Source organism: Accipiter gentilis, chromosome 24 (assembly GCF_929443795.1).
Source record: "Accipiter gentilis chromosome 24, bAccGen1.1, whole genome shotgun sequence".
NCBI classification, from domain to species: Eukaryota; Metazoa; Chordata; class Aves; order Accipitriformes; family Accipitridae; genus Astur; species Astur gentilis.
In genome coordinates this window covers 2,860,990-2,888,732 of record NC_064903.1, presented here as the reverse complement: position 1 = coordinate 2,888,732, position 27,743 = coordinate 2,860,990, and the positions used below count along the sequence as shown (strand labels likewise).

Below are 27,743 nucleotides of genomic sequence, written 5' to 3'. Positions count from 1 at the left end.
GGAAACTTACAGCAATGTGATTTTCAGCACTACTCAATGCTACTGAAAATTATAAAGAGTCATAAAGCAAGTTACCATTTCCATACGCTCAACAATGACGAAAAAATACCGTTATCAAAAAGTTACCTCGGAAGCGTCTCTTCTCTTTGTGGTCCAAGTGTGGCTAGGATCCATTCCTCCTCCTCCTTGTCCCCTGCTTTCTGCTACAGGTGGAAAAAAATGCTGAACAAACACTCACCGTAGCAATTGGAAAAGGAATTAGACAACTGTTCCACAGGACCCACAAAATATATTGAGAGTCGACCCCTGAGATGCCCTTGTTATACACTACCAGTGGTTTCAGATTAACTCACAGAGGTGGAAAATTGCCACTCATACAAAGAGCCTCAGCACTGGCCAACAACTCTTGTTGCCTATTAACAGATTTACAACAGTTTTGTGGGTTTTTTTTCCAGATGGTCCCAAAACAGCATCTTACAAACACTTGAGAATTACCTAAAAAAAAAAAAAAAAAAAAAAAACCCAAAGCAAAAACAAAAAAACAAAAAACCAACAAACAAAAAAAAAAAAAAAAAAAAAAAAAAACCCACCACCAAAACAAACCCAAAAGGAATTAAATTACATTGGAAAGTAACTTGTTTGTACTGTGATAGAAACAGCAGTTAGGATAACTGGCTTCTTAGTTTTCAATTTACAACTTCGCACTTCAAAATCTAGTTCAGATTAAGATGTGGACTGACCCTCTGGAGCTATGGATTTCACCACCCAAGAGACTGGCATTTTAAGGTCAAAATAAACTCATCTTTGATGAAGGATGAAACGTTCAGGTATGTAGGAAACTAGTGTGGAATTAAGTTTATGAGCTGCACCACATTGCTGTGGTTTCTCCTAGCCATTCCTATTATTATTTGGGCACTCTGAGCCATTTTATGTGCTCAACCTTAGGGCTATTGTTTGCAGAAAGTCCTAATGGACCATATTCTGCAAGTCATACAGCTTCAAAGCATCTCAAACAGGGCACCTGTCACAACCACTACGCATGTTAGTGCATTGTCTACAATCCTGCTAAAATGAGAACTCCTTTTTACTTTTGCTGCCCTATTCAGGCACTTCATTGTCACCAATGTCCAAGGGCATCCCTGTAGGTACTGTCTGGAGAACCAGTAATTTTCAATTACTTATTTAGGCTTGTACATCACATAATTTACACTAAATACAGATCAGTCATTACCTTTTGTTTAATATACACCTTTTAGTTTAATTTTAAATTATTTTTACTCTGAGACTACCGTAATACCTCCTTCCAGATTTATTACAATTTTGGATATCCCATGTTTCTGGAGTGTTCTTAACAAGTGGTTTTTTTTCTAGCAGGAATCTCAGGTTGTATTTGTTATCAGTGAACTTAGATACACAAATCTCTTTCCTGCAGAAATTTTAGTTTACTGTTCAAAAGGCTACCATGGATCATACAGTTTTATATAAAAGAATGTGAAATAAAATGTGAATAATATTAAAAGGAAAATCCTCTAAACAGATCCAGTGATTACAGAAAATGCCAAAAATTCAGTAGTTTAGCCTAGACCCCGAATCTGTCCTGTTCACATGTTTACAAAATAAACAGGTATAAATCAACAAAGTCCAAATAGGTTAGATCTACCAGAAAAACTACAGCAAGGAAATTACTGGTTTAGTCTGATGGAGAAATAACAGAAAAATTCAGATCGGGTAAGGGACTAAGTAAAAGGGCTTTCAGCAAATTACAAGCAGAATTCAGGCATCAAACTTGGAGCTAATCTTTTTAGTAAAAACATTTTTGTTAACTTTGTAGATGGAATCAGTCAGTGACAAAGATTTTTTTTTTTTTACAGGAGGAAGGGGAGTGCATATACAAGAAGAGTTGGAGGATTAGGAGGACTACTGTAATATAAGTATCAAGAAATTCAACAGTACAAAGTGTCAAATGATGAGTCTGGACTGATGGGACCAGTAATGAGAGTGTCTGTTGGGAGCTTGTATAAACTAGAAGTGACTGAAGAGAAAAAGTCCCAAATTTATCACAGAATAGCTATGAATCAGAAGTGCAATATAGCCATTAAGGAGACAAATGTGATCCTTTAAATTTAATGGATCCCATTATTTTCACAGAAGAGAGGGAACTATCTACATGGAAATACCTGGTGCCTTAGCCATGAGCCATTATCTGGAATATCCCATTGCTTCTGGGCACCCCTATTCAAGGAAAATTAATTCAAACTGGAATAAATGCAAGCAAATTCAAGTAGGATGATCAGAAACAGAGAAATTTGCTTTTGAGAGGAGACTAACATATTTCATTTTGTCTAGCAAATGAAGACTAAAGGGTTTAAATCTCTATAAGCTTAAGTAGAAAAAGAAACTCAGCTGGAATACTTCAGCTATTTATGCTGAAGAACGATACTGACACGACAAACATATAGCATTATAAATACAGTGGCACAGACATTATAGTAAGCTTCGCTACCAAACAGTTCTAAAACTACCTTCCAATACGAGAAGTCAGGGCCAAATCCCAAATATTCTTAAAATGGACCTTTGCTAGTAGTCTAGGCAATTACATCTCATAAACCCTAACAGTGTATTAGCTTCGTGAGTCAGCCCAGTGTTCCTATATTTGGCCTAACACCACAGTAACATTCTCTAAATTTCTCAAACAATATTCAGTAACAGTTTCATGCTTAAACAGCATGTCAGCCCAGATGCTCCTATATTTGCCCAAAACAACTGAGGACACCAACTTTCAACAAAAACATTGCATGTGCCCATTTCAGGAATGCAGTATTTTTCCCTCAGGGATGAGCCAAAGGCTTTAATTTTAAGTCCTGCTTTCACAGCTACAAAGCTAGCCTGTTAACACACACAAAAGGTTGCATTGTCCTACGTTCACAATCCTTTATATAAGATAATGATTTATTTCACTAACACACACTATCCATGCTCAGGTTAGGCTCCCTTTGAGGTGCACCTACCATAGCACAGCAGAAAACCCTCTGCTTTTTGGAGAGGAACACTGCAGCAAGAGACTCCTACAAGAAGTCCTTACAAGAGAGGTTGGTAAGCCAACCAAACAAATTATCTGGAAGACTAAATGTGATGATCATTCTGCAGTTTTCTTTTTTAGAAAGCCTTCCTAAGCTTTCCAAGTCTTGTTCTTTAAACCTGCCAAACCATACTTAAAAGTCCCAATACAAGCACCTGATCTGGCCGTACCAGGAACATGTCTCATTTAAAGAAAACCCATCACTATTGCCATTCCATTCACAGCTGATCAGCACACTGCTACAGGGAGAGACGCAAAAGATTTTTTTTCTCCATAAACACATTGCACTATTCAAAGGTTTTAATCTTTAAATTTAATTAAAGAAAAATGTCTCAAAGTGATTAAGCATGTCTGACTTCCAGCTTCTTTTAATGGCACAAGCCAGTGCAGTAAATTGTAGAAATCGAGCTCAGTTAGAATTTTATTTTAATTAAAAAAAAAAAAAGTCTCAAGATGTGAGGTCCTATTAAAAAAGTGGCTGTTCACTTGTAAACAGAATAAAAATGCTAAGAACACAAAGTTTCATACAGCTTAAACAAAACCACTTTTCTTAAGCAGTACAAGCAATGTTACAACACCATAAGAACACCAAAAACAGAAAACAAAAGGCAGAAGAATCACATAACATTACTTACTAAAATGATAAATTATTTACACTGAATATTAATAGCATGACATTTTTATTGCTCCAATGGTAGTGTGTTGACAAGTGAATGTAGTAAAAACTGTCATAGTGGGACAATCATATACATATATTTATGTTTTTGCATGTGGAGTTTTGTACCTATCAAGAAAAACAGAGGAACTTTTTTTTTTATTTATCAAGACCACACCAGATTTAGCAAAAATGTTTCCTGTTTTAAAGTCACCCATCTACAACTCAATCCACACTTCCTAGACTTGTCTGTGCATGCCTTGGAACACTTTTTTTCCTCCTATGGTAAAACAACTTCACAGATGCAGGTGGGGAAACGGTAGGTAAGAGCTTTGATGCTCTGCCAGTATTCTTTAATACTTCAGTACTCCTTAGATACAAAACTTACTAGATAGAAACCCAAATATTTCCTAGATAAAAACTACAAAAGAAAGTTAGTGTCAACATCTTTATATGAAAAATTAAACATTGATTTGGTAGACAGTAACTGCTTTTAAAGATCTGCTGCAAACTCATACTACTGATACTTACTAGTTCCCTTTTCTCCTCACTCTCTGCACAATGCTTTCTCTTTTGTTAGAACCAATCAAAGCACTTTCTTTACCACTTCCACTACACTTTGCTAACATTAATCTCTGTTATATTGCTAAAAGTTCTTTCTCCAATTAACAAGTGTCCTCCACAAACAGGTTTACCAATTAATGCTGACTTATTGTCAAAAATGAGATTTTCAGTCTCGTGAGATACAATTACACCTGAATGTCTTTATATTAAAGCAAAGGATAGCCCAGGCAAAAAAGAACCTGTAGGCAGAGCAGAAGTGCACAGAGTTCAGAGTAGTACTTACAGCTGCCTTCATCTTTAAATGAGCTACAGAACCTATGTCTTTCAGATGCAAATATAATACTGCTTGCTGGTTTTGCATTTTAATGCAAATTTATCTACTTATTAAAACCTTACGGCTTACTGTAAATGGCAGTTTTGGCGCTCTCATTCTTTACTAGTTGCTTTATGGCCACATACTTAAATGTCTATTAAAACACAAAAAGAAGAGACCCTTTCATGGTTTGAAGACTATACAAATAACAATTAAGGACAAAGTCAAATGTATAGAATTTACATACATAAAATGTAAACTTTAAAAACTAATTATTCTGTGATTTAGTGCCCAGGAGAGACTCAGAGGCAGACAATCTGCTGCAGGCAGAGCAGCCTGTGGCACTGGACGTGGCCAGGCCCGCAGGAAGGGGACAAAGGGATGAGGGTGGGAAAGCAAAAGCTGTGATCTTGTTTTGTTCTGCCTTGGATCTCTGGTCATATCGCAGCACAGGGTGGCCAGGGAACAGCCCAGAGGGACTAGGGGCTCCTGTAGCTCAGGGTATTCTCTCAGTTTGGCACAGCATTTCATAGAAACAAGACAAATCAGTCTGAGAAATTTTCAACTGAATACGATGAAGTCAGCACAGACTGAAGAGCATTTCTTTTAGCAGTGAGACAGAAGACTGCTCAGCATTCACTAGCAATTACTAGAGCTCTCATTCAGCTTGCCTGTTCTCTCAGTTGGAAAAGAACATTTGAAAATATAGTCACATAAAGAAGAAAATAAGAACCTGCTGAGATTTCTTGAGCCTCTTACACACACACACACACACAAAGAAAATTACTAACAATGTTCTGGCATAACAGTAAGAAACTTCCATTGTTCTGTTAATTAAGCCAAGCTCCCTTCATTTACTCCAGAAACTGATTTGTAAGGGAAATACATAGAATTGGATGTGCTGTTTCAGTTTTGGTTTACACTGCATTTTTCTGCTGTTAAGTATTTTCTCTGTTTCCAGTTAACACTCATCCTAAAAAAAAAAAAAAAGTAAATTGGAGAGAACACTTTGCTTGGTTCTGCGATAGAAATCCAAGTTGCAAGGTGTAGCTAATGTTAAATTCAAACACAGTAGGTTTTTATTCATTATGTTACAAATGTAATTACACAGTTAGTTGTCACCAATCTACCAGTCAAATGAAACATCTGCACTAAGTATACAGATTTCAGAATCTGAAGCATCAGTCTGTGATTGGAAACTACTGTAAGCGCTGGAGTCTGACACTCCTCAGCTGTACAGTAAGAATAGCACGAAATTTGATTCGAAGTTAACAACTTGCATAAAACTGGCCTTCTGTAAACACTGCATACAAGAAATCTGGCCTACTACGGTTATTAGAATGCAATAGTCTTACAAATACTATATTTTCAGACAATATTGCATACTGAAAAGATGCAAATACATTCAGAGGAAATCCCAAGTAACCTTGAAACTAAAAAGCAACTTGGAATGATGTCACAAGGAGTCAAGCTGCTGCAAAGAAATGCCTGGACACTTACGATGATATTCATCACAACTTACAGATACTCAAGTCATCTGCTGTTTTTTTCTCTGATTTCTTATTTCTAGTTAGGAAGGGGAGGGAACTTGCATCAGTTTTCATTTGCTTACTATTATCAAGTGTTCTTGCTTCAGCCAGCCATTACAGCAAGTTTTTCTACAATTACTTCCCTTCCTGAGATCGGGCAAACTGGGAAGAATCCAAAAATACTTGTGAATTCCACAAGGCATTTGTGACTCTTCAGACTGTACCTGAACACCAAAACATATGCATGAACCCTTTCAACTGGACCACTTCCTCCCATCAGCATATTTTGAAACACTACTCTGATTTAGATAAAATTTATTTCCACTGGAAAGGATGCCATGTCACTTAACTGTTAAAGTGTTGAAGTACTATCACACTATGAAAACACTGAAAGTGTTACTTCAGCTTTGATTTGGCTGTTCCAAATTCTTCTCCTTAGTAATGAAGGTCTCCCAATTATGAAACATTTTTTGCCTTACTTAAAAACAAAACTTGGCATCCATATATTCCTAACTTAGAAAGAGGCTTGGGATATTTGGCAGCTGCCATCTACCCCACAAATGCAACTTTTCCAAAGGTGAACAGTATTTAAACTTCCTATTTCAGGTGCTACAAACACCACCTGAAATACTTCAAAAAAAAAAAAAAAAAAAAGAAGACAGAAATGCTATGCATTTTTTATCCATTTACTAAAGAAAGTGCAACTGAGCCCTACACATTTGATAGTATGTACAAACTTATTATGGCTTTACCATAAAAACAGCACGTGGATGGGTCTATACAATCAGAGGGATACTAGCAAATGTAACGAATAAAATGATGTCAGACTGTTGGCAATAGAATAAGAGCTATATTACATTCTGTAAACCTTGGCATACCACACTTTACATTATGCAAAGAGTCAATATTTACAAATCCATAGGGGGTAAAATAATTAACCCCCTAATGTAAATGATGATTTTGCAAAGTGCAGGACAAAACCAGTGCTGTTGATTGCAAGTCCTATGCAAGCAAGTTATACTAAAATCATTACTACTAGACGCTTACCTGGACATTTCTACTGAGGGTTTATAGGATTGCGACATTTAGAATGAAATATAGTATGACATGGCATTAGGATGCATGTTTGAGGACAGCAAATATAGAAATTAATAAGGCAGCATGCTCAGAACAAGTTTAAGCAGCACTGATGTTAGATCCCTAGTGGCAACTATATCAGTTATTGTTAATGTTAAAAATTCAGAGTGCAACATAGAAGCCTCATTTAACATAAAAAAAATGTGCAAATTGTTCTCTTCTTAATGAAAAAAAGTAACATAGCAAGGAAGATACTCTACTGAAGAACATTTTTAAGTCACAGCAAAGTAGACCATCTTCTTTCCAAAATCATCTACAAGGCACTAAGGGTAGAAAATGACAGGTAACATGAAAGACCAAATGCTGTTCCTCAGTCAGGTCGAAATATGGGATATTTTGGTAAGAATTCTATTAATATTACCTGTTGAAGAAGGGAAAAAGACAAGAACAGAACACAGTAACCAAGAAGTTCAGACTTTCAGCACAATTTCCATGCAACGTTAGCTAGTACATAAGACTAAACATATCTGAGATACTCTATAAGGAGGGAATGTTTCCCATAATAACAAAGCAGAGATTTCAGTCATTTTGAAATACAGGGCTTCTGGACACTTCACTTTTTCAGGGGTGACTATCTCTTTTCTTCAAGCCTACACAATCTTCACAGCTATACGTGAAAGTGTATGGGGAATAGTAGGACCACAGAAATATTTTGAATTCTGCTTTCCTAAATGGACTGTCTTGGTTAAAACTTTATGAAATTCAGAGCTAGCAAAAAGAAAAAAAAAATCCAGACAAAACCCATACTACTATAAAAACGCAATATTTCTGCACAAAGAATTTGAATGAAAGCAATTATGAATACCAATTGAAAAGGTGGGTAAGCATTAAACAACTATGGCCTGGTGTGGGAATCACACCAATGCACAAAGTCACAGTGGATCTCCCTCATTACAAATTAGAGATCAAAACAAGTGTACCTGCAGTGCAAATGTAGGATTTGTTATGAGAAGAAGACATGTTTAGTGGTGACAATTTCCAAGTCTCAATATATGCCATGGCTGCTCCTGTTAAAAGTGGCTTTCATGGGTGTATGTCAAACACAACTGCACGTTTTTCTGAGAGATTGTTTTTGATAGGTGATAGTCTAGTAAGTTAAGGATTTTCTCTATAAAATCATAGGTATGCTGAATACCAAGTAAGTAACAGAATACTTACATATTCCATCATATTGCTAGTTTCGCATTTCCTTTTACTCAGCTTCCAGTGCAAACCAAGCTAAGAAAGTAATTATCAAAGGATTAATGCATACCACAGCATTGCTTTGATGAGTAAGATAACAAGCATTAGCAATATCAAATTATTAGGATCTGGAACACTGCAGATACAGGTTTAAGATCAGTATAAAGTATGGAATTATAACAAGACTGTAAAATTCCTACATGCCAATTATGCAAAAAAAAAAAATTTACTATTCTTAAAGCTGAAAAAACCAAGCACTCTAACTTTTCTTACCTTATGATACAGTCTGTTATTTTCCCATTCTAATAACTTCTGAATTGATCTTCTAGTCTAAAAAGTAAGTCGAAACTGTATTATAAAAGGTTCAGTAGCCAGCCTCAACCAGAAGAATCTTACTATTGCATTTCTGGCTTAAGATTAATCTAAAATAAGCTAGTTTTATAAAAGTAGAACCAAGCAAAAGAGAAATTATGAATGGAAGTCCTACCACTTCAACTCCCCACTCCTCAACATCAGATCTTCTTCAGAAAAAAACACCCACGTATATGTGTTTTTTGTTAACTTAGGACTGTAACTTTCCCAGAATTCATTTACTTAGTAAGAGATCCTTTTGAATGTAGTATTTTTACTGGCCATAGCCAAGCCAAAACAGAATCTCCCACGTTCTCTTGGCCAAATACTGCACTCGCTACAGGTGGGCTACTGACAACACAATTTACATACATGTAATTTCTAGATTTTGCTAATGTAATTGTTATCTGAATCCTGAAAAAAATCTCAATGCTACAGAATTCCAGCTCACAACAAACAGTGCCTATATTTTCAACTCTTGGATACCAAAGTGCGTATGACCTTCATATTCTGCTCTTTCCACAACTGTGGGAAAGGAGAAGATTTTTGGAGTTTCAGTGATTTTTAAGGTCACAAAAATACCACTGTGATGATCTTCTCCAGTTCCTGCATGGTATGCCACAGAATTCCATCCACCAATTTCTTTGCTAAAGCTAATAATGGTAGGTGAGCTACACAATCTCATTAAAAAAAGATACAATGCTATCCAATTCTGAGTCAAAGACTTAATGGTGGAGAATCCACCACTTTGTAATTTTTTCCAGGGACAAAGCTATCCTTGGAATTAAAAAGTACATGTTGTTTCCTGTTTCAGTAGTCTTAGTTTCATATTCCAACATTCGGGTCTCATAACGCCTTTTGTTGCTAGATGGGTGTATGGGGACTGGCTGGGCTGGAGTTAAATTTTCTTCATAGCAGCTTGTATGGTGCTGTGTTTTAGATCTATGACTAAAATAGTGTTGATACCACATCAATGTTTTAGCTACTGCTGAACAGCATTGACCAAAGGGAGATATTCCATGACATGTAACATCATGCTCAGCAATAAAACTGGGGGCTATTCTTTCCAAAGTAGCCCACTGCCCAAAGACAGGCTGCACATCGGTCTGCTGGTGGGAGGTGGCGACCAATTTGCCTTTGCATTACTTGGGTCTTCTTCCCTTTTTCTCCTTCACTTATTCAACTGTCTTTATCTGAACACATGAGGAGTTCTTACTTTTTTTCTTCTGATTCTCTCCTCGATCCTGCTTGGGGGCAGGGGGAAGGTGCTGAATAAGCAAGTGGCTGGTGGGTGCTTAGTTGCTGGCCAGGTTCAACCCACCACAAGAGAAAATTAAGAACCATCTCATACTTGTGATTGTTAGAGCGATCAAATCACTCTAATATATAGACACACACATACTGACAGAAATTAACATGATCCTCCCTACTCCTACTTGGTACATATTGTTTGTACCCTTTGAGAATTACATTAATGCTACAACATCACATGGGCATTTACTTAAGATTTTCACTAGCACAAGAATATTAAATATGGTTTTAAAACTAAATATTCCATCAGTATACCTCAAGCCTATTCCTCTGCAATAACAATGTTTATAAAGGCAGATAAAATGAGCTAAAACAAGTCCTTTAACTTTTTAGTGATACAGGCTTCAGCAATCAGCAGTTCAACAAGTTAACATATTATGCCTTTAGTGCATTTCATTTTTTTTAACCAAAAACACGATACCAGTCAACGCAAGTCTTTTTTTTTGAGCAAGTTGGAACGTTTGTCAAAATGATACTGTTTTATTTTCTTTGAAAACCAATGCCTATTCCTTGTTTTTGCTTTCAGATTGTTTTATTAAAGATCATAAACTTTCAGAAGCCGGAAGTATTACTTTTTAACAGACTTTTTACTTAAGAGCTTTTACTATAATTAAATTGACAAGTGTGAGAGTTTTTTTCCCTAGTGCACCTACATACTATTTACATTTTTGGATAATAAGATTTTATGGCTACAAGTCTTACAAAGTATGTAGCTGCAAAGAATATCATTATACTATATCTGTTTAGGTATTTCCTAAACATTTACTGCTGTGATAAATCAATTCTAAATGTAAACCATACAGGTAATTAGGATCATGTTTACTTGATATTGCTAAAGCTCTTTTCAGAATTGTTACTTTGGACCTGATTACAAGAATTGTCAACTTTCTGTCGTAAGAAAATAAATACATAAATAAATAAATGGGAAGTCTTTAAACTTCCCAAATAGAAAACAAATTTGTGTTTGTTTCATTTAATTCAATTCTTAGACTTTTAGAAATCCTGGAAATTTAGGTTATCATGTACTCCATCCTGTTCTTTGAACTGAGATGGGATTAGCTATTCCTAAAACTATTAATTCAATTGGTAATTTGGTATAGTTTACTTCATTAACAAACATTTTTTTCTACTTTCTAAGGAATGGAAAACAGAATAACCTTTGGAATGCAAGTGAGACAAAAAAGGGTTTTGAAATGGGGATGATACTATTAAACATTATTTAATGTTATCAGTAATTGCGAAATAAATAGAATAAGAAGAATGCAACATGTACTTACTCTTTTGTTAAGACAGACTACAGGCCACAGGCTACAGCCCAGTGTGCAGCAGCAGCACAGACAGCCACAAAGCAGCCATTTTACATTGACAGGGAGATTCTTCCTTAAACAGGCATTCACACGACTGATGCTGGTCTTGAATTCTTCTGGGGCAACCTGCAAAAGAAGTGCTGAACTTCAGTGGAAAGCCATTACAGGTGTAATTTCTCAATAAGTGCCTGTACAGATTAAAATGTAAATGAACCATAATACCACTATACAACATGACCCCATCTTCTAAAACACTGGCCACTCAGTGAACATGAAAAAGTCACATTCCTGTAACAAATTCATTTATGGTGCATGCTTTGCAAAAACTTGCATTAAAAAGCTAAACATCACTTAGATGAACAGCCTCATCCTTATTTATTGCACCATTAATAAATCAAGTGTCCTGATAATATAGTGGCCCCAAACAAAACTAGAAATTGGAGACAGCTGTGCAACATACACACTGGCTACGGTGACCAAATAAAAAGTAGGAATGACAAATATCTGGTTTCCAAGGGAATGTGGGGCAGCTTTGTAGTAAAAACACCTGTGTGTCACATAGAAAAAGGGATAATATTGTCCGAATTCATTTCATACCAATGCAAGTCTACACTGTGCCTGGGTGAAGGTGGACCTCTGTCCACGGATAAATTCCTGAAGTGGTCCATATTGACATGAGGCCACAACTTCACTTATGGCCACTTCCTAAAATAGGGAAGGCTGGAGAGACATATACGGGATTATATTCAAGGCAAAGAAATGCATCTTGTACAGGGTTATGAATAAAGCCTAGCTGTTGAAAAACAACTTACTTAAATTAAGGAATATTCAGCAGAGCTTACTCAATATTTTCTATATATTGCCACTGCAGAGTCACAGTGGAAAACCACATTTTCTATGAGAAATAAGCTCTGTCCTCTGATAGCAGCATGTTTCTTGCAAACAAGTGAGTGCACTTACCTATTTACATACCCCAAATCCCTCATCTCTCTCTAGAGAATCTAAGTAACTTATACTTGACAAGTCAAATATGGATTCGTGGTATTGACTCCAAGGTGGCACTCTTAACTGCAACACAATCCAGCATTCGAACGCACAAAGCAGCGCAATCGGATCCAACGTCAATAGACTTGGCCAGTCAGGCACAACAACTTAAAAAAAAAAAATATATAAAATCTTTCCTAACTACTTGTCATGTTGAAGAAAAAATCCCTAGAATTAGTCTGTATAAAAAGCTGTGCAACTACTACATAATCCTTCCAACCAAGCAAGCCCAACTCTGTTCATTTGATTCTGCAAACAGGGGCAACAACAACAAAAGCATTAATTTAATGACAAAGACTCCTTTCACCGAAGGAGCAAAACTATGGGACAGGAAATGGAGAGGACCTGATTCTGCTACCTCCGCCTATTCACAAGACCTAAATTCATTAAAACATTGCAGGAAAGGGAGTAAATAAATACAACGTCTGTTTCCTGGCTATTCAGATCACCATGCAGTATAGAGTCAGAGGTCATCTGGGTTTGTACACAAGCCAGACCTACAGTTACTAATATAAGAACATAATTTAACATTGTGATTATTTTATAGCAGAAATTAATAAGTACACAGAAAGTCTTTCTTCTGCAATTATACAGGCACCCCCCTCCTCATATTAAATAGACTGTCTTATAATTTTTTTACATATACAAACAGAGCAAGTAAAATTTTCTTTAGACTGACTGGAACATCAACATTTAAATATATTTTACAACAGACACCTTAGTTTGGAGGAAAAAAAAAAGAAAGAAAGAAAATGGCAAAAAGAAACAGATCCCACATATTGGGACATTTTCAATGAACAGAAAAAAAAATAAATCACATTGTAATGTGGAAAACTAGCCTGTACTTGCATGTATCTGAAACAGGAGGTTTTACAGATCTCTTTGCAAACACTGGCTCTTGTATTTAGGCTCTAACAAATATCAGATGCACGTGAGCAAGACCATTTCATCTTCAGTGTGGGAAAACGTTTTGTAGTAAAGTACAGTTGGGGTGGCTGTATGCAGTATGGGTAACATTGTACAGCTTCTGCAGTCAGACACGCTTCAAAGTAAATTCAGATTACTTACATTAACAAATTAGCACTCTCAACTCTTAAGGAAGTTTACATGCTTCTAACATTTAGATATATACAAATGGCACTTTCTCTGAGAAGCCTTTTGAAATTTGTACATGTATCATTTTATCTGTTTATTTGAAAGATAAAAATAAGTAGGTTTTTTTGCTTGAGCCCATTAGTACTTCTGCAATGAATCCCACTAAGAAAAGAGAATGTTTCCTTTTCTATTAGGCACAAAGTTTACCGGGCCTTGACAACAACACACCCCGACCCCAAAATACAGCTGTAGAAAGCTACCAAAGACAATGGAATCGCACAGTCTAGAATTTACCATGAAGAAACCTTATCAGTGATAACATCCAACATGAGAAGTCAACCAGATTCTTAGATCACAGCTGGCAGAAAAATTTGGGACCTAATAAGAAAGCAGTGGGATGATGAGATTCCATATTTCTGTGCTACTTTTAAGGGAGTCACTGTTCACATCAGGTTCACAGTTTGATGCTACTTTATAAGAACAATGTTGAAGTACTCTCCTTCCTGTAGAGCATAGCACTGCAAATGGCTAAACTAGAAACCAACTTGGGATGCCACCAAGAAAGAGAAAATTTCTGTTGCAGAAGTTTTGGTATGATGTTTACCTTAACATAGTATTATAAAAGCTACTACCTGCTAATGCACCAAATGCTTTCATGTAAAAGTGAATCTCTTAGCTGCAACGTAAGATGAAATTACTTAAGATGGTTTTGGCTAACCCAAACTATTGGATATATTTCTCCCTTTAGGAAATGTAATCACAGTAAGTATTTCTGTCAGTCAATTACACATCTTCATTTGAAACTAAAGGAACCAGTGACCAAGATAAGGCTCATTCTGTGGTAAATAGAAGCGAAACACAGTTTTGTTGCTCTCAGTTTACAGCTCAGTAACAGTTAAGCATTGTTACACAGTGACAAAGAACAAAATATCTCTAAATAAAAGAACTGTTCTAATTTAATAATAAAATGGTATCCAAATGAAAGTCACCAAAGAATTTTGTTGATTTTCTGGTATAATTTTAAATCTTGCCTTTCTCACAGGTACAGATATTGAAAGGTTAATATGAAATGACTAATGTATTTCAAACAAACAGAGAATTAACAGCACCTCCTGCACAAAGCAAGCTCCCTAAGAAAGTCTAGTTTTAAGTAATTTTGGAAAGTCTCTTGGAGAGTTTCTGTCTGGGTCTTGAAAAGAATGAGATAAGTACATAGCTCCTGGCTGCGCAGTACACCTTGTAAAGTGACATTAGTTCCTTTTAGGTCTTTAAGGGGGGGGGGGGGGGGAACCCAAACCAACATAAAAGGAAAGGAGGGGGTGTCATAATATTTTACAACAGGATGCAAGAGAATCTACAAACACAGGAAGAGAGCAAGTAAAGCCCAGCAGGCCTGATCTTTCTCCTTCAATCATCGTGATCCCAAACCCTATCAATCACCTTGCATTGGGATCACAATACCAAGACCACATTTTATGGCTTACACTTCCATGCACTGCACAGTAGTCTCTGTATAGGAGCCTTGTTGTTTTAAGATCAGGGCAGGAAACTCCACTTTCTTCCTTAAGGTTCACTGCCTCCATCATTTTCTTGTCACCTGGAACAGTGTGTGCTATTTTGCCATATATCATGAAGAATATTTTGTTAAAAGCTTTTAAATGCTTGTTTTAAAATAATTAACCATCCTATAAAACTGTAGCCCACAGAATTTAAATTTAGGCCAAAGTTCAATCACATTATTAAAAGTTAAATATCACCTCTGTATTAAGTGTAGTCAAATCTTTTCTCAAAATATTCCGTTTAAAAGAATGCACTGTTTGAAAGCCTAGCTCAGTATTTATAAACCAGCTGAAGCTTGTATCTCATCCTGCAAGATGCATATTAAGTCAATCAAGCTGAATTAGCTAGGCCCAACATCTGACCCACCTGGTATTTTCCTTTTCTTTATTGTTTTATTGCTCATGTTTTATCCTCAAATATACACATTTACCTCTCCCCAAAAAAAGCAACAAACACATCTCAAATATCTAAGATGTAATTACATGCATCTTAGGTCTAGGTTAATTTAAAATAACCATCCAGACTCTGTAAAAACTGGGGGATGAGGAGGCAGGGGAGGTGGGTGAAGAAGGAGGGGTATTTCAGATTTTAAAAAAAGAAAATTAGCAGAAGGTTTACTATCATCATCATGTAGATGGGCAAACTGAGGGTCAGGAATCTTAAGTAAATTCCTAAGACTACACAGTGGCATAAAACCAAAAAGTTAGTGCTTCTGGGAGAAAGGTGTAGCTAGATAGTTTTTATCTATTTAGGGTTTTTATTGTGCATTGAATAGATTTTCATCCTGTGCTTAAAAAGCTAGCACTCCATCTGTATTTATTAAAAAGGAAAACAATACCATAGAGAAGTCTATCAACCCTACCTAATGGCTTCATCTTTTACACTCCATTGATATTATTAGTATCAATTCACAATGGACAACAAAGCCATTAAACTTAGAGTTACACAGACATTCTTAATAAAGTATGACATTGCCTTATACTAGCAGCGTACTAATGCAAGTTCATAGTAAACATTTTAATCACAAATTGTTAATATAAACAGTCACTATGCTATTCATAAATTGTGACTCCATAAAAAGTAAAGAATTTGTATTTTAAGAACAGTAAAAGATCTTAAAGTGGTGTATCAATTGACTACAAGGCTTATTATTGTGAATTATTTATCAGGGTATTTGAAGAAAACCTTCTTACTGGAAAAACCTGACTGATTTTTCAGTTTCAATAGGGATAAACATGATTGACTGCCACAACCAGAGGAAGAAGCAGATTATTTATTTCTTGCAACTCATGAAAGCATTAAAAACCAAAAAACCCACAACTGTGGTTTTTAATGTCTTTCACAGCAGTGTGTGGCAGGCAGTAAGAAAAATGTGTTTACTATCTCATTTGATCAGTTTTCCCCTCACAAAAGGGAACTAATTCATTTTCAAGGTCTTCTTACTCAGAAAGCCCCTCAAATCCACATGAGAAAAAGATAACAGGATATCAAGATTCTCAACAGAAGCAGCATAACTATATAGAGCAAATCCCTGCTCACGTGACTTACGTTGTCACTGATTAGATCTATAGAACAAGAAGGGTAAATGCCAAGTAGAACTTCCTTTTTCCTTTCTTTGCTAAATTAAGTCCAACCAGTCAACTGAACTTTAATTTAAACTTTTGTTCACTGTCTATTTAACAAGAGGAGGACAATCAAGTGGAAAATGTGGGAGGCATTGATGCTTTATTAAAAAGTGTGGGTTTGGGTGTTGGGTTTGTTTTGGTTTTTTAATACACACCAATGTATTTCAGAGAGACAGAAAGAGATGAAATTATATAATCAAGTGAAGTTTTAACACTTCCTGCTAGTTATTTTCTGTAGGCTTATTTATAACAAACTAAAACTTGACTAAAAGAACATAAAAATTGTTATTTCCAAAATGTATTCTGTGGCTTTTTGGTGATCAGAAAGAGCTTCACAGAAAAGAATAAACCTTAGACATGCAAGGTAGAGAAATACAAATGGTGTTATCGCCAGCCCTGACATTAGAGTGTGTGGAATCAGTAAGACTTTTCATTTTGAGCTCCGTGAGATTCTGAAGCAAGGCCAGAGTTCCCAGTCTGTCTTTTAACAACCAAAAACTCCAAATAGCAACCTGCTTTTCAATTGTACTGCTGTCAAAAAAGCTGGACAAATTCAACACAACTATTTTATTCATTATACTCTGGGGTGAAAATGAAGGAGAAAAAACCCAGATGGATTTGGCAGAACCAGGAGATGCCATCCAGCTGCATTTTAGTGTATTGTTAATATGACTTAACAACTACTGCAAGAGGCTGCAGAGATAGCACAGCTGTATGGTATGACATTAGAGAAAGCAGTAAGAGCCAAATAAACTTTTTCCTCACAGCTTCTGGAAAAGATACACAGGGGGGATATAAAATGAAGCAAAAGAAAAGCACCAGAGTGTGAAACAGCAGAACCAAAAAAAAAACCCCACCCTAAGACAAAAAGAATTCAAAATTTTAAAATCTTGAAAAAAAAGGAAAAAAAAGAAAATAATTTAAAACCATAACCAAGAATTTTGCTACAAGTTTTCATTAACAGCTACAAATGAGTATTTATTAAACTTGCATTTAGTAAGATGACAGGACTCCAGAGAAAGCAAGAGACCTGTCACCACTGATTTTCAGACCTAAACAATTACTGTATTTCTGAAAATGTACTAAAAAGCTACTTTATCTGTAGATTTAACACTATAATGTTTTGTTCCTTAAAGCTTCAGATAAAATAGATTCTCTTCCAGAGATCTGTTTAAATATAAACTCAAGGCTTGACAAGACATATTAAAAAGAGAAGTCTAGTATTTGAAATAATTTAATTCACACAGGAGGTAGCACAAACTCCAGAAATCTATAAAGCAAGGTTAAGTGAGTCTTGCTTTCATGTAGATTGCCTGCATGAAAACAGTATGATGCCACGTTGAGCTTTTCTGTGTTTAGAATGTCAATAATGATAGCAATCACTACATATCATTTTTTTGTCTTTCAAAGTACACTGTAGGGACTGGTCATCAACCAGCTAGTTCATACAGTTCAAACAGTCTCCAATGCAGCCCTGGCCTGCACTGCGGATTCATGAGCATGTTATTTGTAACACAGAAACCACTCGATGCACTGAATCTTTCCATTTAAAAGAACAGTTTAATCTCACACTTACCTTCCCTGTCAGAACAGAAGGAAATTCTGTATCAAACTTGTTGCTCAAGCCAAACCTTGAAAACAAAAGAGACAAACAAAATATATTCCACCTAACTTATTTTGTTTCCCTTAATGAAAAAAGTAATAGATTTTGTACTTAAAAAATATTAATTTCTTTTGCCCTTACATTTACATTATTTCATGAGCTTTCAATCTAAATTTGTATAAGGTCTCCTGTATCATTCATAAGGCCATTTACAAGCCAGAGAAATATAGCTTGTTGCCTTACTTCAATACCTTGAAGTTGCTAAAAGCCCAAAAATTCTTTTACGATTGGATGGCAGTAAGTTTCAATCTTTGCTTTAAGAAAAAAAAACTCCAGCTATTAAATTCCAGTTTTACTAAGTTCAATAATCCTTTTACTGCTATTTTTCTTGCTCATGCAATTTACTCACATGCAACAGATAAAGCTAGTTGTAATGAACCCATTCATCATCATCTTAGAAATTTATAACCACATAGTTTTAAAAAATTGCTTTGGGCTGAGTTAAACTCTCTCATCCAAAACATGTAAGAGCCCCCACAAAGAACAGTTTTAAAACAACTATGAACTTCAAGAAAATGAAGCCTTAGGTATCACTGTGACTATTCTTCATTGAAGCGTTCTTGCCTTTGAGCAAGAGGTAAGTCTTCATTATAACCAGTGAAACCTACAGGGAGCTAGACTTTGCTTGTAGACCTGTGTTACCACTAGTTCCAAAACTACTGAACCAACTGAAATTTCCAAAAAGCTAGTGGTGTAGATCACAGGACACCGACAATGCAGGCTGACTCGACTTTTTAATTATTATATTTAAAGCATGTAAGTAGGCAAGAAGTTAACTAAGCTTTGATGCTAAACCTGCTAGCCTCTGCAGAACAAGAACTCTGATCTTCCATCCCCTCTACCTTAACTGAAATCTTTAACCTTTACAATTCAATAATTTAACAACCTTTACAAACTTAACATTAAGCTCTGTTCAAACATAAAGTTAAATATACTGTACATCAAGTTCACTGTCAGCTCTGCTAAACTATCTCCTGAGTATTTTTGTTCCAAAAAAAGAAAAAACCCCAAAGGATCTCAGCCAAAAAGACAAGTACAAATACATTCGGTACTGTAACAGCCATTGTAGAAACAAACTTTATGGAGAGACAGAATTTGCTTTGAGTCAAACTGACACCTGAAGTACTCCTTACTGGTAACTTGTACAAATACTAGTCTTGCTGAATTGTCATCAGTCTCCTATCATTATATAATACATACACACTCATGTGCACAGTGTAGTAACTCACATGTCCAAACTTGGCAATGTAACTTGTTTATAAGTATACAAAAATGTAAAATAAACCTTAAAGAAGAGAGAAGCATAATAAAATAACTTGTGCTGTCTCTACAAATCCAGTAAGCCAATTAAAATGTTTGTCAACAATACTGGTGAAGTCCAATCAAGTTCTTCAATGGCTAATTTAAGTCAGAGATTTGACTCTTGTAAAGAGCAGCATATTGGAGCACTAGTTGTGTAAAACATTAAAAAAAAAAGAAAGTAGATCTTAATAGAAGTATTTCTCAACCTCTTAAGCTATTCTAAGCACTATAACCAATTGCCACCTATTTGCGTTTGTTTCATTCAACATATTTTCACAGGAAAGTTTCTAGACGTGAATGTGAGTGAACTGAACATCAGCACAGCATGAGCTACTGCATATTCAAGTGAACTGGAAAGCCATGGTGTTAAATTAATGCTACAAAAACAAAGAGTAAAACCAGTAAGATTTTAGGCAAGCACAAAGGTTACTAATAAAAGTGCATTTCCATTCTCTGTGAACGTAATCTGGCATGTCAGCCTCCGCATTTTGTAGCTTTTCTTTTTATACTGAAATCTTCCAAGTATTATTATACTATATATTTATTTTTAAGGAGACATGAAGAGAAATGAGGTAGTCTTTTCAGTCTTTACAAAATCCTCTAAAGACTAACAATATGAAGCACATACACAAGCTTGTTTAGAGGAATACGGACTTTTCTGCATATCAGCAATGAAACTACCTAAAAAGATCACAAAGTTGTAGCAATGAGACAACATAATAAATTAACTACTGGAAAGTTCAAGGCAATACTGCAGAATTATTTACTCTACCCATATAACAGACTAATTCCACTAAACCATGCCAAAGGTCCACCTAGCCCAGAACACTGACTCTTTCAGTGGCCAGTAGCAGACGCCTAGGAAACAGCAAAAGAAAAAAAAAAAGCAAACCTGTACTAGCATTTCCCCAGAACACTCTTCTGGCCTTCAACAATTCATAGTTCAAAAACTTCCTAAGCCATAGGTAGTGTCTTTTATCTCATTGGTCATACATACTCATTAAAATTCCCATTGCACCACCAATTTCCATAAAGAATAACATAAATTAGTGCTTTCTGATTTAGATCTATTAAGAATACAAGACCATTATGTATTTTATTACATTAAATTTGAAGGCTGATGTCATGAAACGTATTTAAACCCCCAAACTTTTATCAGCTGCCAAAACATTCCATTGTTATAACACATCCAAGAAACCTCAGTTACAGAAATGCATCTCTTCTACACAGACACCTGCAAATGGCTAAAATAAAGGGTTTTGACTATACTGAAAACAGGACTATGCTGCATTGTAAAACTAAGTTTAGTCAGCATTACTGATGGCCTTTAGCACAGTTTTACTAAAGCATCTCTACAAGTTTTACAGACTATCCTCATGATGATTTACCACACAGTTCAGAAACATTAAACTCCTATTAGACCAGGGAGCAGGGGGTAGAATTCAAGAACCAAATAAAAAAATAATTATTTTTAGACATGTTAAAGCAGCATGTTGTATAGTTCTACAGCTTTGCGAGCAATTTTGTAAAAGTACTGAAGTGTTATTAGGGGAAAAAAAAGTTAAGACCTAAAGTCTTGATTAAGAGATAAGTAACTTCATTAGACCTTCTACAACAGACTAATGATCTAGCATGATTTGGCCTATGAAGTCTTCTAAAATTCAGTATATTTAAAAATCACCATGTAAAATAAATTCCAGTACCTGTCCTTTAAATCATTTAAAACATCAGTTGGTGGCGACTTATTTCTGGGCTAGTTCTCTGGCTCCTCAGTGAAAGCTGCCCAAAGTCTAACCTTTAGAAATTCAGGTAAGTCACCCATATTACTACAGTTGCAATTTTCTCACTGGATGACATATATCTCTAAAAGCAAGGCACTGCTTCCTATAGGAAATAACACTGGAATAGAATTAGGATGACCTCACTTTCTAGTTCTTGTGTCTCCCTTTCCCTGTTTTAATGTATAGCATCATACAAGTGCCATTATCTCTTCTTCCCCCATCTGTAAAGTGCGGAGAATGCAACTTCTCACAGGGAGCTGTAATAAAATATATTCATAAATCCCTCAAATTCAAGACTGAAACAAACACCCCAAATCATCAGTTGCAAACCCCACCTGCAACAGGTATCACATTATAAAATTCTTTCCCTTAGTTTACACACCATAGGGAAATAACATTTCCTGTTCCCAGAACTGAAAGAGGAAGATTTTGAAAAACACCTTCTCATATCTAGAACAGATATACTTATTTGTATAAGTGCTTACCTTTTTTTTCTTTTGACTTAAATAGCACTTCGTTCTCATTTATCCAGTTACTGTATTTATAGATAATCAGTCTTACTAGACTACACAAGCTAAACCCATTCAGTCAACTTTCTTACAATAGGCTCTCTAAACTCCTTTCAGCATAGCTCCTTTCCCCACACCTAATCCAGGTTAGGTTTAGCCTATCTTGAACAGATGAACTCAAATCCTACACACTATTCCTTATGAGGTATCATCTAAGCTTTGTCCAGCATTAAAGAATAAAGACATTCATCAAGAGCCCTGAGCTGAAATCTCTTTGAACACTTAACATTTATCTTCCTCGTCTAGGACCTTTTCCTATGAAGCCAACAGAACTATTGAAGAACACCCTTACCCATGGTTGATGTTTTGGAAAACTAAGTTCTTGGTAACTAGTGGAAGCCTGAGGTCATTTGCTATTTTAAACACATGGAATCTGCTATTTTAAATATGCAGAAGGTGGAGTAATATCAGACAATAATCAAATGTCATCTTATCACAACTGAGAGCACCTGGCTCTTCCCTGCCTTCCCTAATTGATGCCAATATGCTTTTCATTAGCACCTGGATTGCGGACCCCTGGGGCACTCCTACAGAAGATACAATGGAATAACAAACCTTAACTTGTATCTAAAACTAGGAGGTTTGCAGACTTAAGCAGGAATCACAAGCTGCGTACTAAGGTCAAGAACATGCTTAATGGCTATTTCATTACATCACCACTATCCATCTACATGGACTTAATGATATGGAAAAATTACATCAGATAAATAAAAACTTATAACCAAGTTAAGAGTTTGATTACTGCTCTTTTTTTGAAAGTTACTGCCGTTGCTTTGGTAGGCATATGACTCAGTCTTCACTAAAAACATGTATGTTGAGATATTTGGATACAACAACCAGAGTCACACTGACTATGCAAGAAACAGCGAACAATGAGTTTATAACTCATTCAAATGGAATTTCAGAAGCAAAGAAAAGGCATTTACTAGGTCCTAGCAATTTCTCTGTTCTAAAATCCAAAAGCCTTCTGAAAACAATAAATATGACTGATGGTTAATTGTTTCAAAGTAAGAATCTTCTAGAGTGAAAGAGCATTGAACAAGATGAGCATAAATTTTGCTAACTGCTTTCACATATATTTTCTCTCTCTGAGTAACATAAAACAAATAAACTTTACATGATCACTCTTACCATGCAGAGGGGTAAAAGGGTTAGCGAAACAGTCAGTGGAAAAAGCAAGATCCTGCTAAAAACCCTCAGAAGATTCTTGGAATTTATATTTAGTACTGTTGGATACTGCAGAAGAACTCTGTTAGGGTCAGCAGCTCACTGACAAGGTCATAAGAATAAAAACTCTCATGCAAGAAACTAATACATAGTTTGAATCTACTAACATAGGAGTTTTATAAGAGGACTGCACATGAAAAGCTGGACCAGAAGATGACCCTGGAATTCGAGAATTATCCCTTCTCTTATACACCAAAAGTATCCAAGAAGGCCAGTATCAGATGAGGAACAGAAGGCATCTGAAACAAAAATCCAAGGAAAACAATGGGTTTTTAAAAATAACTGGTTTTATTTTCTTTTTTTTTCACCCTTTTTTTTTTTTCATAGAGTGTCTGACTTGTCAGGACAGAAATTTTTATCAGCAATGTTCCAGACAGGTTCAGAAAACAAACACAAGTTTTACTCAATGATGTATCTCACTTCAGTAACTAGAGCAGGCTGCTTCTGAAGCCAACTGATTTCAAAAGCAGCAGCATCTGTGTGATCAAAAAGTGACAGAATTTCAGAGCTGATACATACTAACCAGAAACTCTAGGAAGCAAAATATTTCCCATTTAATAAGGAGGTTAGGATTACATATCGTAGTGTCCAGAGTTTATTTGCATTTTACTGGTAACATCCACTGGTTTTGTTAATATAAGGCAATTTAAAAATACGTCATGAACTGATTAAAGCTGCCTTCTACCATTCAGGTAGTTAGACTTGTTACAGGAAGAAAGCTGGGAGGAGCAGGAGAAAGGGAAAATAAAGTGGATGGGAATTCAGTTCAAGAAGTTACAAGGGCATGTATGCTAGCTCATGATTTCCGCATCACTTACAAGTATTGTTTTCTTTTGATGTAGACATCACTAGTTGGCAGAGTTCTTGGAGACGCTCCTGCCCATCCCCAAAAGATGCTGGAGCCAAGAAGGAGCTTTAAGGAACATCACTAATACACAGAAAGCGTCACAGCAGACAAAGCAAATAAGTGCGTAACATTTTTTCCAGTTTAGTGCTTAAAACCAGATAACTAATAAGATGGGAATGTGGTATTCTGATCATTTTGCTTGTGTTAGACCCCTCCTTTAGTCAGGCCACATGCTATTTCGAGTCAGGACATAAAGAAATGCCATCAACACAAGCAAGTACACTGCGGTGCAGCAGAGCAACTATCCACTGGCACTAGCTCAATGCAAACCTGATTTAGACTTACATGACGGACACAGAATCAAATCCAACATTAGTTCTCTTAGGATGAGAACCTTCCCCACCCAGTGTTTTTGCTGCAGATAGCTAGATCACACTGCACCTATTTACAGAAAAAAATGTGCATTCTTTTATGCAATCCAAAGGCAGACTCAAAGCAACACAAGCTTGATGGATCTCTGCAATACAAAAATTTCAATAGCTCCCTCCCTGCCATGAAAATGAGTGCAACGACCAACAGCTTGTTATGGATGTACTTTGTTATATTAATCCCTCCACTTGCAGGAGTAGGCATATTAAGAAAATCCCTATGAGTAAACATTACATATATGATCACGCGGTTTGCTCATCTTCTGTTCCAACTGTTTAAGTGAGCAGCAAACATTCTGGCTCATGTTGCATTCTAATGATAAAAACACTTAGCCTAAACCAAACTCACGACTAAGTTTGGAGCAGATAAACTACAACACAGCCATGTACCTCCTCTGCAGTGCGGGGGGTGGGGGGGAGCTCCATGGCTCAGCTGAGACAGAGAAGGGTCAGTGAAATCGTCTGAACAGACTGCTCATCCTCACACCGTGTGGCGTTTACTTTTTATCTAACAGATTGTTTGGAAAAAGAAGGATACCCAGGACTGCCAGGGCTGATTAGCTGCTGCTTCTGCACGGAACAGCCAGCTGAACTTCAGTTGTTCCTTCGTGACTTTGGGTTGCCTTGAGCTACTGGAAAACACGAAGTTTCCCGTTTTAACAAGTTAAAAGCAAAACTCCCCTCACAAACCAGGTGACGGGGGAGGGGGGGGGGGGGGCGGGGAGAGGGAGCAGGGCTGCAAGACCGCAGCAAGGCGAGCAGCTCGCCTCCGCGGGGGAAGGGGGACTCGGGGCAAAAAGACATGGGGCACAGTCCTCTTCGTGTCCTGACCCCCTCCCGGCACCGCCAGCGGGTAGGCAGCCGTGTCCCCGGCAGCACGGTGCTCCGGCCCGGCCGCCGCCTCCCCCGCCACACCACACCGGCCTGTCACGCTGCCTCCTGCCCGCCGCCAGCCCCCCCCCTACTCCTTACACGGTGATGTGCCCGGCACCCCGTACCGCTACGGGATCCGGCGCATCGCGGGGCCGGGGCAGCTCCTGGCTCCGCACCACAGGTTCGGACTCCTCCTCCTCCTCCTCTTCCTCCTCCTCCAGCTCATAGATAGTGTCGAAGTCCGCCATATTGGGGAGTAGTACGCTCATCTCAACCCCTCCCCCCCCCCCCGCGCGGCCTCGCCGCGCGCCTGCGCACCGGAGGTGGGGGGGCGGAGCCTCGTGGGCTAGCGGCGGCGGGAGGCCGGCGCGCAAGCGCAGTGGAGCCCGGTAGGCGGCGTGTATGTGTATGTGTATGTGTGTGTGTGTGTGTGTGTGTGTGTGTGTCTGTGTGCGTGCCTGCCTGCCTGTGGCTGTGAGAGCGTTGAGGGGGCGGGGGGCGAGCGGCGGGCTGCCTTCCTACCCGCTCAGCCCGTGGCGGGAGCGTCTGTTTTGAGGGGACGTGGGTATCCCCTGCAGACTGCCGCGGTCTCTGGGGTGGCGGTGCCCGCGGGGGAGGAGTTGATGCCGGCCCCGCTGACGGGAACCCGCCGCCGCTGCCGCGCCGCAGGTGCGCGCGCCCCTTCCCGCCGAACCCTCCGCCCCGCCCCCGGGGCGGTGGTCGCGAGCCGGCGTGAGGGGGCTGCTGAGGGGATGGTGGGGGAGCGGGTACTCCTCTCGGTTTTACCCCTTTTCCAGGTCTATTTTTGTGGCGTTTTTAATAAAAACTCAGGCCGGTAGAGACCTTCCCCATGTCACTTCGCGGTTTTAGCCGCCTGCGGGCTTAGGTTTTACTCTGGACGCTCACCGCGGTGGCGGGGTTGTAGGCAGGGAGGGGCGGGAAGACTGAGGTGAAGGAAGAGGGGGTGCTTTTAACGACGAGGCCAGTGGTTGTTGAATTTTCCTGAAGTTTTACATGACTGGGGGTTGTTGGTCGGTTTGGAAAGTGAGTTGAGTCCTGTGCGGGGTAATGGGGTGATGAATGGGAAGAAAATCCACGTAGGAGCCCCAAAATTGGGGAAGAAAAGCACGATAGGTTAGAGCAGAGGAATGCCGCCCACCCTCTGCTTCTCCCCCTACCCCCCAAGTGCAATGAATGATTAGTGAGGTAAGTTTAAGCACTGTGTTAGTCGCCTACAAATGGGAGGTGAGCCAAAAAAGTATTGCTCTTCTTAATGGCAATACAGGAATTGGAAATAAAATTCTGGGAGAGTTTTTGGGTGGGGTGATGGCTTTGGGTTTTTGGGGGGTGAGGTAGGTGGGTGGGGGTGTTTGTTTTGTTTTATTGTTAGTGTAGCTACTAGGAAGTGATGTGTTTGGTCTGGTGTATGGCCAAATCTGAATTGCTGACCCACAGCTACTGTAAGGAAGGGAGCTTATCTCCTAGAAGAGGAAGAATGGGTCTCCATTCCTGTCTGCTGTTCTTAACTGTCTTTGCTGTTTTTTCAGGACTTTCTAGACTGCAGCAAAATGCAGATGGCTTGATTGTGAAAATTTTTGCTGCTTCTGAAAGCAAAATTGTATGAACTACAGTTTTATCAGTGCCGCATACTCTTTACTTCAGCACGTTATCCACCTTATGTGGAGTTGCAGGTAAATCCCACTGTAATGACTTGAGAAAAAAATCATAACTAAGGGGTGAGATATTGTTATAAAATGAAATTAAAATACATGTTCTGTGTTATATTTTTGTCAAATTTTTTGTTTGTTTAGTGATGAATATTGTCGATAAATTGCAGAGAAAGTAAGTCTGGGATGCTACATATCTCACTGTCATTGACCAAATATTAAAAAGATGTTCTATTTAGAAATGAAAGTGAATCAAAATAAAAAAAAAAGTGAAAATAATTCTATAATTGAGGATCTAATATTTTTTCCAGTTATCTTCATTTGTATATACATGATAGCCATTCATAACCCATGGAAAGAAAGTCTTGAAACCACTGAAATAAATTTATATATGGAGTTGCTAGTAAGGTGCTGGCCTTTATTTTATTCTCAGTTAAATTCAGGATGTCTGCTTTAACTGATGTGAAAGTCAAAATGATAAAACTTATAATCAGACCTGAGAACACTTTAAGAAATGATAGGTCTGATGCAGTGCATTGAGATTACAAGCTTTAATATTTAGTTGAGATTCTCTTAGTTCTTGGCAGCTTTGGTGAACTGTCCATGAGAAAAGCAATTGTATTTAAAATATAAC

The 27,743-nt window shown here is 37.6% G+C and overlaps 1 protein-coding gene across 6 annotated transcripts; it reads right to left on the bottom strand.

The window, feature by feature from the left end:
* Positions 1 to 611: 611 nt before the first annotated feature.
* On the bottom strand, positions 612 to 25,711 carry CHIC1 (cysteine rich hydrophobic domain 1). 6 transcript variants are annotated; one of them, XM_049827682.1, is made up of 7 exons: positions 25,542 to 25,711; positions 18,329 to 18,383; positions 11,399 to 11,554; positions 8,733 to 8,789; positions 8,436 to 8,495; positions 2,178 to 2,232; positions 612 to 1,426 (listed from the first exon to the last, which is right to left on the bottom strand). In XM_049827682.1, exons 1-6 carry the CDS (start codon positions 25,709 to 25,711, stop codon positions 2,200 to 2,202), a joined length of 531 nt encoding a protein of 176 aa, XP_049683639.1. In that variant the 3' UTR covers positions 612 to 1,426; positions 2,178 to 2,199. The 6 variants fall into 6 exon arrangements, with proteins under 6 accessions (XP_049683639.1, XP_049683638.1, XP_049683637.1 ...); XM_049827680.1 differs by lacking the exons at positions 612 to 1,426; positions 2,178 to 2,232 and adding exons at positions 3,193 to 5,584; positions 8,198 to 8,284; XM_049827681.1 differs by having other exon boundaries at positions 612 to 2,232.
* Positions 25,712 to 27,743: the final 2,032 nt, after the last annotated feature.